The following is a 15,373-nucleotide window of genomic DNA, read 5'->3' as shown; positions in this document are numbered from 1 at the left end:
ACACCAAAGAAATATGAAACAAAAAGCCATATTCCTATGTTGACGGAATAAAGGATCAATACAAGAAAAAATACAAGAGATCATGATAGTAACCCAAATCTCCCGCGTCCATAAACTCCATAAACACTAATAAACCAGATGAACATGAAGTACCACCACACAAAATAAGAATGTGTGCATCATTGTTCTGTGCCCTCTTCTATAACAAACCATACAATGTGCTCTGATTAATCCAGAAAAAAACCACTTAATCCAATTACATCCCTTATCCTGATACGCCCGAAGGAGACACCTCCGCCCGTTCCTGAAAATGCCATACGTGCATAGAAACTTGTACTGTATCTCCTGCTCCCATGTAAAGATGAAGAACATGTGAGAAAAATAACATTAGATGTACAACTATTTTTACTTGGTAAGCAAATGATTAGGAATTTACCACTAGTCTTGGGACTTATTCCAGAAACCAGATTCCAAATTCATGTCCACATCACAATTTATTAACTATTTATTTTTCCAGCTTGCCATTTGAAGAATATGTTTTTGTTTTCTTCGTTATTGTTGAATCTCATCTCTGTTTTGGATTTCTTCGATAGTGTACCTTCCAATGCTATATTCATTTACACTCTCTTGCACTCTATACTTTAACGGCCCATATATTATACTCTGATCATCACGACCATTTTCTCATTTTTTTTCCTTCTTTTTTACTTGCTTTGTGCCAACTTTTTTAATTGCTCAACATTACTATTGCTTTTGTTGACTTACCATGTTCAACTTTTATTTCTGTTCATATTCAAACTCTTGAGTTTTCCCATGCTATTTCTTTCTTTTTCTGTTTTATCCACATAAGTAATACCACTAAATCATGTCATTATTTGATCCTATTTTCTCTGTCAATAATGTTCTTTAAACCGTGCACTGTCACTGCGTTGATTCTGCATGAGCCCAGAGCATATTTCTTGATATTAATACTGGATTTCGGTCATGTTCCCCACAGTGATAGTTTGTTACATTAAAAATTTTCATATGTTAAAGCCTGGTTACAAAAAACAACATTTATAACAAGCAGTATAAAAAAGGCGCAGACAATATAGCAATCTATCATTTGCTGTAAGAGTGTGTCGGGGAGGAAGGTAATCATAAAATGAAGTAAAAATTAAATAATTTATAAAAAGATCCACTTAATGAGTTTAAGGATGGATTTTGCTAAACATGTTCAAATAATAAAAATTGTATGTTTCATATGCATTCCCCACAGTGATGGTTACTTACAAATTTCCATCTATAAATGCCAAATGAGAAAACACCTATAATAATTAATAAATTAAATAAATAAGACCATCACAATATAACACCCTATAATTTGTTGTAAGGAGAGAGATCAGCGAGAAAGAGCAACGTAAAAGGAAGCAAATACTGAATAAGTTGTAAAAATATTTATCAAAACAGTTAACCATGAAATAAGGATATAACTTTTTTATGACAGCAACTCTGTTTACTGAAGAGTTCTGAAGTACTCTGCTACCCTGTTTAGTTCTTCATCCGATCTATTGCTGCATGGACCATTATATATTTTCAGTGACTCCAATCTAACAAAGCATGGAGGTTGAATTTTTATTGCAGCAAGATTTTGTAGATCCTACACAATTAGAGTGAATGGAAGACATTTTAATGGACATATTGAAATGGAAGATTGAATATTGACAAAGTAATGCAGATATCCTATGAGCGCTATAAAAATAAAAAGAGCAGGAAAAACAATGAAGTAACTTACATGGTCTATTATATTAAGGGTACAAGAAGAGAGGGTAAATGTTTTTACGTTAGAGAGCACGCGCATCTTTGGCTAATTTGTTTGGATGGAGAGATAAATCAGTGGGTCTTTCCATCGTGCAAGTAACTTTGTGTTGATTGTTTTCTAAATTCAGGTTATCTTCTTCTGTTTGCACTTGCAACCAGCTTACGATGACCGAATAACATACACGAGAATAGGTGTCTATATATACTGCTTCAAGAAATGAAAGATTACACCTGGAGGAGAGTTCGTGGAGTAGAAAGCACAATTTTAGGAGGAAGGGTGGCTATAAAATTTATTTTGCAAACTAAATTTGTACATTGTAGACATTAATGCCTAAAAAACATATAGGGGTTACGAGAAGATTTCCAGGAGAGTATAAAAAAAAGGAGATATAAACATATGTGTCTTGAATCGAATTAGCTTTCATTCCCTTCCAAAAGAGAAAATGAGATTAAGCATGAAAAGTGCTTTACTATCAACACTCCCACCCTCTTCATCAGTTCTCTTATTCTCCTCCTACTCTAAATTCAAACTCAAATCCCCACTCGGAATTCCCATTCGCGCTCTCACCTCCTCTTCTCTCCCAACCACCCGCGACCACGATGATTTATTCGACCCTCTTTCCCTTCCCGCTCCCCAACACCTTCACAAAGCCACCAACGCCATCGAGAGAATCGCCCTCCGCTTGCGCAACTTAGGGTTAGCTTCCACCACCGACCTTGCCGACGCCGAAGACGATTTCCTGCGCCGCGAATGGCTTCGCCCCGACCAGGCGCTTTTTCCGTGGGACAAGGGACAAGAAGAAGACGCAGAGGAGCCCGGGGAACAGCAAAAGGAGAAGCTAAAGAAGAAGAACGTTAATGCGTTGACATTGGCGGAGCAAACGCTGGTGGAGGAGGAGCTGCGGCGATTGCGAACCCTTGGAATGAGTCTTAAGGAAAAGATCACTATTCCCAAAGCTGGCCTCACGCGAGCCGTGCTCGACAGGATTCACCGTCACTGGAGCAACTGCGAGCTGGTGAGGCTCAAGTTTCACGAGTTTCTTGCTCAGAACATGAAGTTGGCTCATCAAATTGTCGAGGTTTGTTCCTTCACAATACAATCCCTAATTGTTTTGTAATAATTGATGTTCGTCGTGCGTGTTTGAGTGAGCATATGCAGAATTGATTTTGAGGTGATGTATTTGCATTTTGATATTTTTATTTTGGTAAAAATTCAAAATTCAGTTTTAAAGTTTTATTCTGACAAAAAAAAAAACTATCTAAAGTTGCTTCAACTCAAAATCAATCCCTCAAACGTGTAAAACCAAACATGTGAAAATTTACCTAAAATCTCGTTAGCTGGTATTTCAATGTGATTGTGGATGATTCAATTCAAACATGTGCATAGTGTTGATGTTGGTAATGATATATTATCATGTTTTGTGTTTTGAGTGTTGAAGTTGTGTGAACTGAATTGTTGTTGTGGCCTTGTGCAGCATAGAACTAGAGGGTTAGTTATATGGAGGTCGGGGAGTTATATGTGGGTTTACCGTGGTAAGAATTATCAAGGGCCGGTGGAGAGTGATGCGACATCTATGGAAAAGAGTGAGGCAGTTTGGTGGAAGGGGGAGAACATGACGCCAGAGGAAGCAGAATTCAACAGGATGCTGGATGGCTTTGGTCCTCGATTTGTTGAATGGTGGGGTACTGGAATACTTCCCGTTGATGCTGATTCACTTCCCCCTATGGTTCCTGGTTACAAAACGCCTCTTAGGCTTCTTCCTGCCGGAATGCGTCCGCAACTGACCAATGATGAACTCACGAATATGCGGAAGCTTGCTAAATCTCTTCCTTGTCACTTTGCCTTGGGTAATATTCATCTGCTGAACTGTTTTGTCAAATTTGTTTTCCTTTTACTGATATGAATTTTGTGCTGATCTTTATGAAGGGAGAAATAGAAATCTTCAAGGTCTGGCATCTGCTATTCTTAGGCTTTGGGAGAAAAGTTTAGTTGCAAAGATTGGTGTCAAGCGTGGTATTGTGAATACAAACAATGAACTGATGGCTCAGGAACTGAAGGTTTGTGCTCTGTAATTTCCCATTTGGTGCTACTTGCTTGTGCAATTGAGCATGTTTAAAGCTGAATGTGTCACATTATGGACAAAGTACTGATTGTTGAATTCAAATACATAACGGGCTGCAGAGCTGATAAAATCAAAAAGGGTGAATGGTTGAATGGGATTATTAGAATAAATAGTGCAGTTAATTTGTCGAAGGTGTCCTTAAGTCTTTAATACAATTATGGTGCATGCCAAATCTTGTATTTGTTATAAATTAAGTATCCTTTGAAGCTGTTGGCTATAGTTTTAGTTAATGGTGGTATAATACCCAAGATTCACCAACCAAATTTATAATCTTTGAGAGAATTAGTTGGTTTTCAGCTAGCAAATAATCAAACAAAGTAGTGATGAAAATGAATTTCTTTACTTGAAGAACTAATACCTTTTCTCCAATTGTGCTCAAAACATCATTATACAAATAAAATATAGATCAAAGATAACAATCTGATTTCCTGCATTGAATCTATGTAATGTAAATGCTAAATTTTATTTACCTAGTCGAAATGTCAAATGGTGCATTCTTTTGTTGCTAACTCATGAATTTTAAGAAAGAGAACACAGTAGTTGTGTTTATTTGGATATCAGGATTCTGGTTTGATTTTCTTTCATTTGCGCAGGCATTAACAGGAGGTACCTTACTGCTAAGGAATAAATATTACATTGTAATATATCGTGGGAAGGACTTTGTTCCAACCAGTGTGGCTGCTGTTATTGCTGAAAGACAGGAATTGACAAAACAGGTGCAGGATGTTGAGGAGAAGGTGCGGTGCAAAGCTCTCGACTCAACTCCATCCGGGGAAGATGAATCAACAGCACAAGCAGGATCGTTGGCAGAGTTCTACGTGGCACAGGCATGCTGGGGAAGGGATATATCTACTGAAGAACGTGAGAGGATGATGCAAGAGGTTGCCAAAGCCAAAAATGCTAAGCTTGTCAAAAAAATTGAATGTAAACTAGCTGTTGTAAGTATCTACTTGTTTTGTGAAGGTTATATGCCTGGGAGAGTAGTTGTGTTGTATTGAGAGTACCTTGCTTGTTGGAATCAATTTGGAATAGTTTAGTGTGGCTGTTGGAATAAAAAATTAGGATGTTATGTTTTAGGCTTTTAGGAGCTATAGTTTAGTAGTGAAAGCTTTGAAATTGGTAGGAACTTTCAATAATTTGTTGCAGAAAAAAAAAACATTTAACAACCCGTGGTTCAGTCTATAACATTTGGCTTGGCATCAAGGTCCTTTTGAATCTTAGAAATATGGTAACTTCATTGTGTGCATTAATCCTTGTAAAAGTCAGCATCTGATACAGTAATGGAGCTATGGCAAGACAAGAGGCACTGAAAAGGGGCCCAAATAAGCATTGGTAGGACTTAGGATGTAGGCCTAGGTTGGAATTCTGGATTCATGATAATGCAAATCCTTCAAGTTTCAACTTATCATTTTTCTTAGTTGGTACTGGGCACTGGGGTACATGCTTGTCTGCTTGCAGTTTTATGCAGTTCAATTTTAGTTTTAATTTGCTTTATTCATATTTAAAACTCTGAATGCATGAACAGGCCCAGGCCAAAAGGCTTAGAGCAGAAAAGCTATTAGCAAAAATAGAAGCATCTTTGCTTCCAGTTGGTCCTGATTATGACAAGGAAACAATCACAGATGAAGAACGTGTTATGTTCCGTTCAGTTGGTTTAAGAATGAAGGCATACTTGCCACTTGGTGGGTAATGCTCAGCTGTATAAAAGTTTCTATATTGCAATGATGTAGTACTCACAGCTGTTTATAATAATCTGCAGGTATACGTGGTGTTTTTGATGGTGTTATTGAGAATATGCATTTGCATTGGAAACATCGAGAACTTGTTAAATTAATAACAAAACAAAAGACCCTTGCTTTTGTTGAAGACACAGCTAGGTTATTGGAATATGAAAGTGGTGGAATACTAGTAGCAATAGATAAAGTTCCTAAAGGATTTTCTCTTATTTACTACCGTGGAAAGAATTATAGGCGACCTATGACATTGAGGCCTAGAAACCTTCTAACGAAGGCAAAGGCATTGCAGCGTTCAATAGTCATGCAACGGCACGAGGTTCCAATTTTTTATATGAAAATTAGAAACCTTTTTTTCTCTTTTTGTATCTGTGGTGTCACATTTGATCTTGTATAACTTGTGCAGGCTCTGAGTCAGCATGTAACTGAATTGGGGGAAAAAATAGAAGAAATGAAAAAAAAACTTGTAAGTATTGACTTATCGTAATTTCTATACACGTATTTACCTTAAATGGATTAATTAGTTGCATTGGATGTCTAGTAAATTGAAGAATGTGGCAACTCCCCATCCCATTTTGCATATTGTGTTACAGAATCTTCAGTCAATCTTATTGATTTAAACCTTTCTGCCTTCTATGCTGAGACTGACTGACTGACACCATCAACTGTCAAGTGCTTATTTTTATACTGAAGCCCTAACCAAAGGGGTCTAGCTCAGTTGGTTGAGCAGTGTGCATGAGTTGTTGTAAAAAAACAAATTTTTTCTCTTGATTTAACATTTCAATTAATTCTCTCTTTATTGTGACATGCCTGGTCTCTATTTGTTAAAATTTTCTTTAATTTGAGGGTACATTTATCAATACCAAATTATCCATTCATGCATCGACATACTGTGTCATACTTCAAGCTTTTAAGTAGTTCAAGTGCAATGCAGTACTGGTTCTTCTATAGTTATTCAACATGTGGGTCTGATCTTTGCTGAAATCATCAACTAACAGCAAATATTGTTTTTTTTAATGGTTAATATTTTTATTTATTGTATGCTCAATCTTGTCCTTGACTTTTTCCTACTGTTAGCATTTAAATGTTTCTAGAATTTCAGTGTGTTCACCAGCTCATGTATATGTGATTATTATACCTACTGTTGACATACCAACCCGTCAGCATCAGGTTTGAGTTCTATATAACAACTAATCTTAATTTAAATTATCCATAGGGTTTGTCTCAGGATTTGGGGACTAAAGATAGGTGGAACGTAGAGGACCACAACCAAATAGACCATATATCAGAGTTCACCCAAGTAAGATACCCTTCGTCTTTCCTTGCTCTATTTTGGAAAAGTTATCAAATATTTGTTTGCAAGTTTCGTTTTAATATGGAATAATAACACCTGCATATAATACCAACTTTAGGATCTTAAATGGAAAATGCCTAATGTGGAGTGTGAGATTCTTATAACATCAAATTTATTATCATATGAAAGAGGGTAAGGATGAGAAGGATTGACGAAAAGAAACTAAAATGCATTTTAATCAGAGTGAAAATTAATTATCTGCTGATGGTTGTTTTGCAGAGTGAGGAGGAATACTCTGATGGAGATGACACTGACGGTAATTTCAATGACGACGAATACAGTGAGTGCAATGACAATGATTCTGAATTTTAAAACTTTGAAAATTATGAGTTTTCTCTCTACGAAGACAGGTTGACGTTTTGCAATGAAGTTCCTGAATCAGAATGGCTTCTGCCATTGCCTGCAGCCAGCTAGGTATCAACTTTGTTATTGATCACTTTTCATAATTGTGGGCATATTCTGAATTTTAAAAAGTCAATCTCCTCAAATTTTCTTAATCAGATGAGGCATTTTTTTCTTTTATGAAGCCAACAACATATTTGTTGTTCCCTACACCTAAGGTTGTCAAGAGGCAGGTGTGTAGACAGCAGGTTGAATGGATCTTCTGTTTGCACGTAAGAGTTGAAAATTTTATGGAGTCCTGTTCGATCGAAGTTCTGGAATTTGAGTATGCCTACAAAATCCCTCTCCAATTCTATGCCAGTCGAACTTCCACTGCTCTGAGATATGGATAAGCAATATGCTTTCTTATATCATAGTATTTGTTATTCTGACACAATGCTTTTCGATGCTCTTTCATTTTTCTTTTTAATGGCTTGGTGTTGGTATACCCCCTACAATAAAATGCAACTTGGGGTGCAAATTAGCTTATATATTTGTAAATTATTCGGTTCAGCTTGTTTAACAAAATAAATAAAGTTAAACTTTTTTTTAAGGATAAAGTAAACTTATAGTCACGCTTGTTTATTTAAATAAATCATGCTCAATTAGTACTTGACATTATTAAGTCGTGCCTAAGGTGTGTATGTATATATAATTTTCTTTATTAATTTACTTAAAGCATCTTACTTTTATTTAGGTAAATGTTATTAAGTGTCCTAAGAATATTATGAAAACATTTTCGATGTGATTTTTAATACACGTCTAAGGTGAAATTTAATAAAAAAAATATTATTGATTTCTTAACCCATAATAATCTATAGATTATTAAAAAAATACTGGCACTAGTTAGTAAGACGTTTTTTTTTATTATCATCTTGTACGTCATTTACTTAAAAATATTAAGAGTGAAATATAAAAAGATGTTAAAAGTTATCATTAAATAGTATAAACTTTTGAGATGTAAATCTGATGTATTCTTTGCTTATGTTCATACTTGTACTTAAGGATGCTTTTTAAAAAAAGTTATGATTTTGGGTTTAAAAAAAGTACATGTCAGTATATGTGTGTATAACTATTAAAAAATAAATTGATTTTATTTTATAAAGAGAGATATAGAGATAAATAGATAAATATAAAACTTAATTGTGCAAAGTGCATTGTTTATATATAAGAAAAAAACATGCCAGATTAATTAAAAAGGTTAGTTAATCATATTTAATTATGTTAATTTCAATTAAAAAATAATTTTTTCAATTTATCTTTTATTGAAACTTAGTATCACAAATAAAAAAGAATCATAAAATATATTTTAGAGATAATAATATCAAATAAGATAAAATTTATTAAAAAAATTATATTTGAGAAAGAGAAAAAATTCCTTATATTTCTGAACAGATGGAATACTCTTTAATATATGCGTTTTACTCTAAATTTAATTTGTCTTAGGATGGTTTTATGCATTAAGTTAAATCTTTTAAAGAGGGAAATAAAGAAATAAAAAAATTGAGCGACATTTTTGTAGGTATTTATAAACAATAGAATTGAGTGAGCTTTTTAAGTACTAATAAATATGTGGTATTTTCGTATGATTTTTAACTTGATTTAAATTAAATTAGAGTTAAATTAAATAGTAACATATTTTAGGGTTTAATATCTTTTTAATAAGAGTTTTTTTTTCTTAGAATTTTTGTTTTTAGTTCCTAAATAATGTTTTCGCATTTCTAGTCCTATACTTTTTTTTTGGTGTTAACTGTCTTGGTCCTCGTTAACAAGTTTTGTTTTTAATTAATGACGCAATAGTTAGTGACTTTCCATATTATTAAGGTGTTTGACAAAACAATTACGAGTATTTTTATTATATATAAACTGTGTGTTTAATTCTCCATTTTGAAGTTCCTTAAAAAAAAAATAGTAATCCCCACAGTTATGGTTTCTTAACCAAAGCCAAATAAGAAAACACCTATAATAAACCATATAAACAAGACAATCATAATATAATCCTCAACATTTCATTGTAAGGAGAGATCATCTTGGAGAAACGGGAAACATATGGAAGTGAAAAGTGAATAATTTGGAATACTTCTTCAAGAGATGAAAGATTACATGTGGAGGAGAATTCCTCAAAAGTGAGATTGAGGTTGTCCAGAATTGTGATGGAAGTAAGATTTGGAGTAGAAAGCACAATTTTGGATCGGTTGGTGATATTGTCCAGTTTCAAGTGAGAAAGGCTAGAATTAGATATGCAGAGTATTTTTTTATTATAAGCAAAAATATAATTTTGAAGGACCAAAGCATTCAACAAGTTACAGGTTGAAAAGGACTCAGTGCAGTCATTGTCACTTGGGGTGAATCTGACATTGGCGAGATGCAAGTTTTTCAAGGTGGGTAACGGCAGAGATTTTGGAAGTTGCAGGGTAGAGCTATTGGAACTAATGAAAAGCTTAAGAAATGTCAAAGACTTGCACTGAGAAAGGAGAGGGAGAAAAGAATTGGGTAAGTTGGAATCTGTGGTGATTGCCAACTGCAGAACATTGGGCGCGCTGGAAGGGAAGACAGTGAAATCAAGACAATCGAATAATCTCGACGAGACAGAAGAACCTGAGACACAGATTTGTTAATGTGTCCGACGGGTGTATAAGAGAAACTAGTTAGAGGCTTCCAAAGGGTACAACTATTGATTTTTCTAATTGCCTAATGTTTCAACATTAAATTTCAATATATATAAAAAATCTTATATCACAATATAAATTGATTTATCATATCTTTAGAGAATCTACCGAAGCAGCGAATGCTTTTGCTAGGCATGGTCTTTCGATGGATCCAGGGATAATCCTCTTTAGTGCACCTGTCTTTGCTGTTTCATTTTTTATGGCTGATGTTTCAGCTTTGATAACGTAATTGTTTTGGGCTTTTGCCCCTTTATATCATAAAAAAGAATGATTTATCATAAATTTAAATTATAGCTTATATGTTCAAAAATTAATTTAATTTTTAATTTATTAAAACCATAGAAATAATAATATTTTAAATATAGTTAATTAATATATTTTGATTGTTCATGAGTAAATTATGTATGCTTTAAAATAAATTATACATATATATTTTATAATAAATTATATTTTTCTTTGTACATTTATAACTTTGCAATTATATTTTAAAGAAAGATAACATTTATATCATATATGAACTATAACTCAATTTACTCTTTCATCGTACAAAACTAACGGAAAAGATACACTCGTGCCAAATTCCAGAAGAAACGAATAATATGCTCTATAATTTGTTACATGAATTTGTATTAATTTAATTTCTACAAAACTTGGCAGCCAACCAGTTTGAATATATACGACATAATAACCTTTAGGAGATATAAGGTTGGCTTAATGGTTAAAAAGAGGGCTTAAGGGGGGAGGGAGAGGTTGCAGGTTCAAATTCTTACCAGCGATATTCCTACAAAACTAACAAACTAATATTTGCCGATAAAAAAAAATGACATAATAACCTCTGCCAAACTGGAAGGATTAAAGATTGCCTAACTTTCATGGTGTTGTATGCGTATTACATCATTGACGCAACATCTGTTGTAGCTGCAGCACTTGATTTCTTTGTTCTGGAGGCAGGAGATTTATCTGCTCTGGTGTGAGGCTCATGACCTGCTGAAGCAGTGCCTTCTCCATCTCCGGTGTCAACTGCAAGAAAAGAATATCAATAAACAGCCAAACTATTTATACAAACTAGATGATAGTTCAAAATAATTACCCCAGGAGGCCGAAGAGGCTGCTTAGCAGCAGCACCCATCTGACCAGAAACTACAGATGGTGGTCCAGGAGGACCAGATAGATGTGCTAGGTTTTCTGAGGGACCAAGCATCCAAGAAGACCCTCTGTCTACTTGCATAGCATTTCCAGCTTGGTTGCCAAAATCAGGCCCTAAAGGCATATTCCCAACCTAACAAGCAAGCATCACTTAGCACGCAAAAAAATCAAATACTACAAAGCACATATATTAGGCACACATTATCATGATTGATACTGCTCGCGTTTCAAGTCCTGCTATTTTTTTTTCACAGGGAACTGTAGCATAATTGATATCAATCCGTCTCAAACTGAATAGATTTTTTGCCTCATATCTTATTTCCAAATGTAAAAATAGATTTTTAATAAATTATCTGAGAAAACCAGAATAGAAAACATAACTTTCTACACCACGATTAAATCATTATTAATTGGCTTCCTATATTCAATTGTGTCCAAAATATATTTTTCTGAGGTTATGTTTAGAAGTTGAATTTTGAACAGAAAAGAAAGGAATGAGAAATTTTCTATTTTCAAATTAAGAGTTGAAAAAAATAAACAAAAAAATTAGCACATTAAGTTTATACTAATCTATAAATTTGATTTCTTTTATTTGAAAATATTATAAAAAAAATTAAATTAAAGAATATTTATAAGAAACAAAAAATTTCCCCTCCCATTTCCCTTCAATATTTATAAGCCAGCACCCCTTTTCGCCAGTAACAATGCCATTACTAGTAGCAGATAGCTAAATGACTAATAATAAAGTAGTAGCCGGCATCCCTTTTAAACAAAAGAATTAGCCATAATGCAGACAAATTAGGATTTAACTAGCCAATGAAACAAGGAATCATAAATTCATAATGATAACAAGAAATCCTAATAAAGCCAATAATGCAGGTGCCATAGAGCCTAATTGCTCCCTCAGAGTTCATGGTACCAGCACACAATCTTAAGTCTTAAGCATCAGTTATAGCTCAACATACCTGATAAGGTGGCTGAGATGATGGTTGACCTGGAAGTGGTGTCTGCCCCTGTGGGAATGTGGACCCAACACTAGCAGAAGGTTTTGTACCAGGCTGAAAATTTCCCCAATAACATAATATGCAACTTGCATGAAACATGGCAATAGATTATGAATTGTAAACAGAAATATTAAACTTACATGAAACATCGATTGCGGAAGATTGTGAGAAGCACCAGCATGTTGGAAACCCATGTTTGCAACCATTTGTGGGGGATACTGGGGATGGAAGGTTGGCAAGGCAGTTGGTCTGATCTGCGGTGGCAGCGGTGGTTGCAGAGGTGGAAACCCCGATGTCTGCATTGGTTGCTGTAACTGACTGGAAGCAGTTGCCATTTGAGTTGGATGAAGAGGCTGTGATGATGATTGAAGAGAAGGTGGAGGTATGTTTGGAAGTTGTGATGATTGTGGAAGAGACACTAGAGCCATTTGGGGAGTTGGATGTCCTTTAGGATGTTGTGGCATTGGCAAGGAATGTGCAGCCATGGGCTGAGATTGATGCCTCGCTGCAGGAACAGCAGATGAAACTGGCACTGAAGGTTGGTTCTGGTGTTTCCTCAGAGGAATTTGGGTTTGAGATACACCTGCTTGATCCTGTGCACCACCATGCCCAGGCAATAATGGAGCAGGCTGAATATTTGGCTGTTGTGTTGGTTGTACTGGCTGCTGATTGTTCTGTGAAACCATTGGCTGAACTTTTGGAACCTAGAAGCAAATAATTTTTGTCATCCAAATTTCTACTGATGGATGGTTGTGAAAAAGACATCAAAAGAAAGCAAAAAAGCATACCACTTGAGGTGCTTGCACCATTCCAAGCATAATTTGTGCCTGATTAAACAAAAGAAAACGGACAAAATTTCAAAGAGTGTAATGTGGCAGAAGAGTGAAGATCCTCAGTACTGAACAATAAAAACCAAATTAAAACACACACTACTGCATTCATTAAAGAATTCGGGACTTCACGAAAAATAAATAAGTTTATTCTCATACAGTTGCAGATAGTGATGTTTTAGTAAGACTACTAGAAATAGTGCTGAGACAAACTATAGTATAAGTAAGCTAGACTACATACAAATACAAAATCCGATTGTTCCAAATATAATTAAAGGGAAGTCCAAGAAAAAGATACACTCATACACATGCATGAAACATCCGGGACCCCTTAAAAGAATCTTAAAGTGTTCAAATTCAAGGAAATAAATCTCCATCACCTCAAACTCAAACTGGGTAACTACATTGTCAAGGGCATCAACAATTGAAACACTAACTACGGGTAAAGAGTGAGAACTGTTTCTTTAAACCAGACGACAACTAAATACGAAAATTAATCGATTTAGGTTTAATCTCACGACAAAGCATTAGGGAAAATAGCTCCTCTAAATCTAATCACCGGAAAATAACTACACGACAGTAACTATTAAGTATCAAGCACGCGCATATGGCCGTCAATGTTCAGAACTTGAATAAGCGAAATTCGTAGCATTTAGCGAAGCGAAAAAGAAAAAAAAAACTTAAGAACCTGGAAAAGCGCTTTGGTTAACATAGGATTTTGGATGAGGATCTGCCTGGCCTGTTGCTGGTTCTGTTCGATCAGATTCTGAGGGACAACAAACGAAATGGTTAGCGTGTTGTTCTTCGTGAAGAGTGAAAAAGAAGAAGTATTGTAAGTACCTTCATCTGAGACATGATATCGTAGAGCTGATTCTTTGACATTCCAGCGAGGTTCGCCGGTAAACCCTCGCCGACCTGTTTTCCGGCCATTGCTCAACCCGCAAAGCCAGAAACGGATGTTGTTCGTTCTATGATTATGAAGGAGATTCAATTCAAGTCTCAAGAATCAAGGGGAAATTGTTCGTTTGGGCCTCATGGGCTTAGCTTCATATGTATAGGTGAGTTGCTCTTGGCACCTACAACTTATGCTATTTCCCCCTGCATATTTTAAAAACCTATGGAAAAGACATCTTTACTCCTCAGTTCAAATTCCACCACCCGTCCTTCTTCCCCCTTCCTCTCCTCTGTTTTTGGATGCAACAAAATTATGACTCTATTGTGTTGGGAACACACGTGATCGTGATTCCGTTGCATTTTTTTAAGTCGAAAAAATACTCAATAAAATCATGATTCTGCATGCAAAATACTCAACGAAATTTTGATTTCGTTGAGTATTTTGTACACAAAATTATTATTTTGTTGAGTATGTTATACACATTTTATATAAAACAATGAAAATATGTTTTTGTTGTAATATGAGACTTTTATACAAAATCTACCATTGTAGTACAGAGGGTGCATACAATAGCAATGGCGATGGGAAGGACATTTTCATAAGAAAAAAAAATTCAGCCACTTGGTAGGGGCCATTAGCAATAGTGTTTGGGCCGATAACAACTCCATATGTATAGCCCATATTGTAACACAAAGTCTAAGTTAAAAAAAAAAGCATGGTATAACCACTCCTTTTTTCTAAGTACACTCCTCTTTTTTATTTAAATTTTTACGATCATTATTCCAAACACTAGTTTTCCGAACAATGTTTTCCATTTTATGTTCCAGAAAACAAATTTCCAAAATGCAAAATCTAAACAGAATTTTGGAAACTACTTTCTAGAATATAAAAATAAACTCCCATAAACTAAGTTTTGGAATACTGTTTCGATTTTGAATTTTGGAAAATACTTTCCGAAATTGATAATGCAAAACAGTATACTAGAAACTAGTTTTTGGAATTTAATTTTTATTTTTTTTCCTTCACAATTTTATTTCTTTTAATTATGCATAAATCACAAAAAGGAGTGCAAACATACTATTTTTGAGAGCTTAATAATGAAAAAACACTAATGTTAGACAAAGAGAACAAGCAAGAAAGATCAAATCAACATAGTGAATCAAATGCCATAAAGAGAGTGGAAGAAAGGAACAATTTTAATGAAAGAGGGAGAGTATTTATTGCCTTCGAAGGAGTGTATTTTCGTGGAAGAGGGAGTGTGCAACAATGTGAGAGAAAAAATAAAGTTTGAAAAAAGGTCATTTAAATCATATAAAATTAAAATAGAAAGGGGGATGTACTTAGAAAAAAAGTACTAGATATAGCATTTGCCTAAACAAATTCCTTCGGCAACTTTACTATAGGCTAAAGTCTAAACCCTCATTAATTTAATGACATT

General features: G+C 34.7%; 2 protein-coding genes across 5 annotated transcripts; one reads left to right on the top strand and one right to left on the bottom strand.

Moving 5' to 3' along the window:
• Positions 1–1,854: 1,854 nt before the first annotated feature.
• Positions 1,855–7,966, top strand: LOC114421190 (CRM-domain containing factor CFM3, chloroplastic/mitochondrial-like). Of its 4 annotated transcripts, none has more exons than XM_028387024.1 (11): positions 1,855–2,879; positions 3,276–3,648; positions 3,728–3,858; positions 4,517–4,861; positions 5,449–5,605; positions 5,683–5,975; positions 6,063–6,122; positions 6,873–6,956; positions 7,230–7,266; positions 7,361–7,424; positions 7,538–7,966. In XM_028387024.1, exons 1-10 carry the CDS (start codon positions 2,244–2,246, stop codon positions 7,363–7,365), a joined length of 2,121 nt encoding a protein of 706 aa, XP_028242825.1. In that variant the 5' UTR covers positions 1,855–2,243; the 3' UTR covers positions 7,366–7,424; positions 7,538–7,966. The 4 variants fall into 4 exon arrangements, with proteins under 4 accessions (XP_028242825.1, XP_028242826.1, XP_028242823.1 ...); XM_028387025.1 differs by having other exon boundaries at positions 7,512–7,966; XM_028387022.1 differs by having other exon boundaries at positions 1,857–2,879; positions 7,230–7,424.
• Positions 7,967–10,612: 2,646 nt separating this feature from the next.
• On the bottom strand, positions 10,613–14,027 carry LOC114422155 (cleavage stimulating factor 64-like). The gene is made up of 7 exons (XM_028388368.1): positions 13,881–14,027; positions 13,729–13,806; positions 12,999–13,037; positions 12,351–12,914; positions 12,172–12,264; positions 11,151–11,339; positions 10,613–11,080 (listed from the first exon to the last, which is right to left on the bottom strand). The coding sequence occupies exons 1-7, from the start codon at positions 13,968–13,970 to the stop codon at positions 10,955–10,957; spliced, it is 1,179 nt and encodes a 392-aa protein (XP_028244169.1). The 5' UTR covers positions 13,971–14,027; the 3' UTR covers positions 10,613–10,954.
• Between the last annotated feature and the right edge of the window lie 1,346 nt (positions 14,028–15,373).

Source organism: Glycine soja, chromosome 8 (assembly GCF_004193775.1).
Source record: "Glycine soja cultivar W05 chromosome 8, ASM419377v2, whole genome shotgun sequence".
Lineage (NCBI taxonomy): Eukaryota > Viridiplantae > Streptophyta > Magnoliopsida > Fabales > Fabaceae > Glycine > Glycine soja.
Note: the sequence above shows the minus strand (reverse complement) of the source record. Positions and strands in the feature narration are given on the sequence as shown.

What these genes read in the sequence shown, in the direction of transcription:
- LOC114421190 (XM_028387022.1), top strand. Translation starts at nt 2,244, where the DNA reads ATGAGATTAAGCATGAAAAGTGCTTTACTATCAACACTCCCACCCTCT. An exon ending in TGGCTCATCAAATTGTCGAG is followed by an intron (nt 2,880 to 3,275) that starts GTTTGTTCCTTC and finishes GGCCTTGTGCAG; the next exon opens with CATAGAACTAGAGGGTTAGT. An exon ending in TAGTCATGCAACGGCACGAG is followed by an intron (nt 5,976 to 6,062) that starts GTTCCAATTTTT and finishes TAACTTGTGCAG; the next exon opens with GCTCTGAGTCAGCATGTAAC.
- LOC114422155 (XM_028388368.1), bottom strand. Translation starts at nt 13,970, where the DNA reads ATGGCCGGAAAACAGGTCGGCGAGGGTTTACCGGCGAACCTCGCTGGA. An exon ending in ATATCATGTCTCAGATGAAG is followed by an intron (nt 13,807 to 13,880) that starts GTACTTACAATA and finishes GTTGTCCCTCAG; the next exon opens with AATCTGATCGAACAGAACCA. An exon ending in CATCTCAGCCACCTTATCAG is followed by an intron (nt 11,340 to 12,171) that starts GTATGTTGAGCT and finishes CTTGCTTGTTAG; the next exon opens with GTTGGGAATATGCCTTTAGG.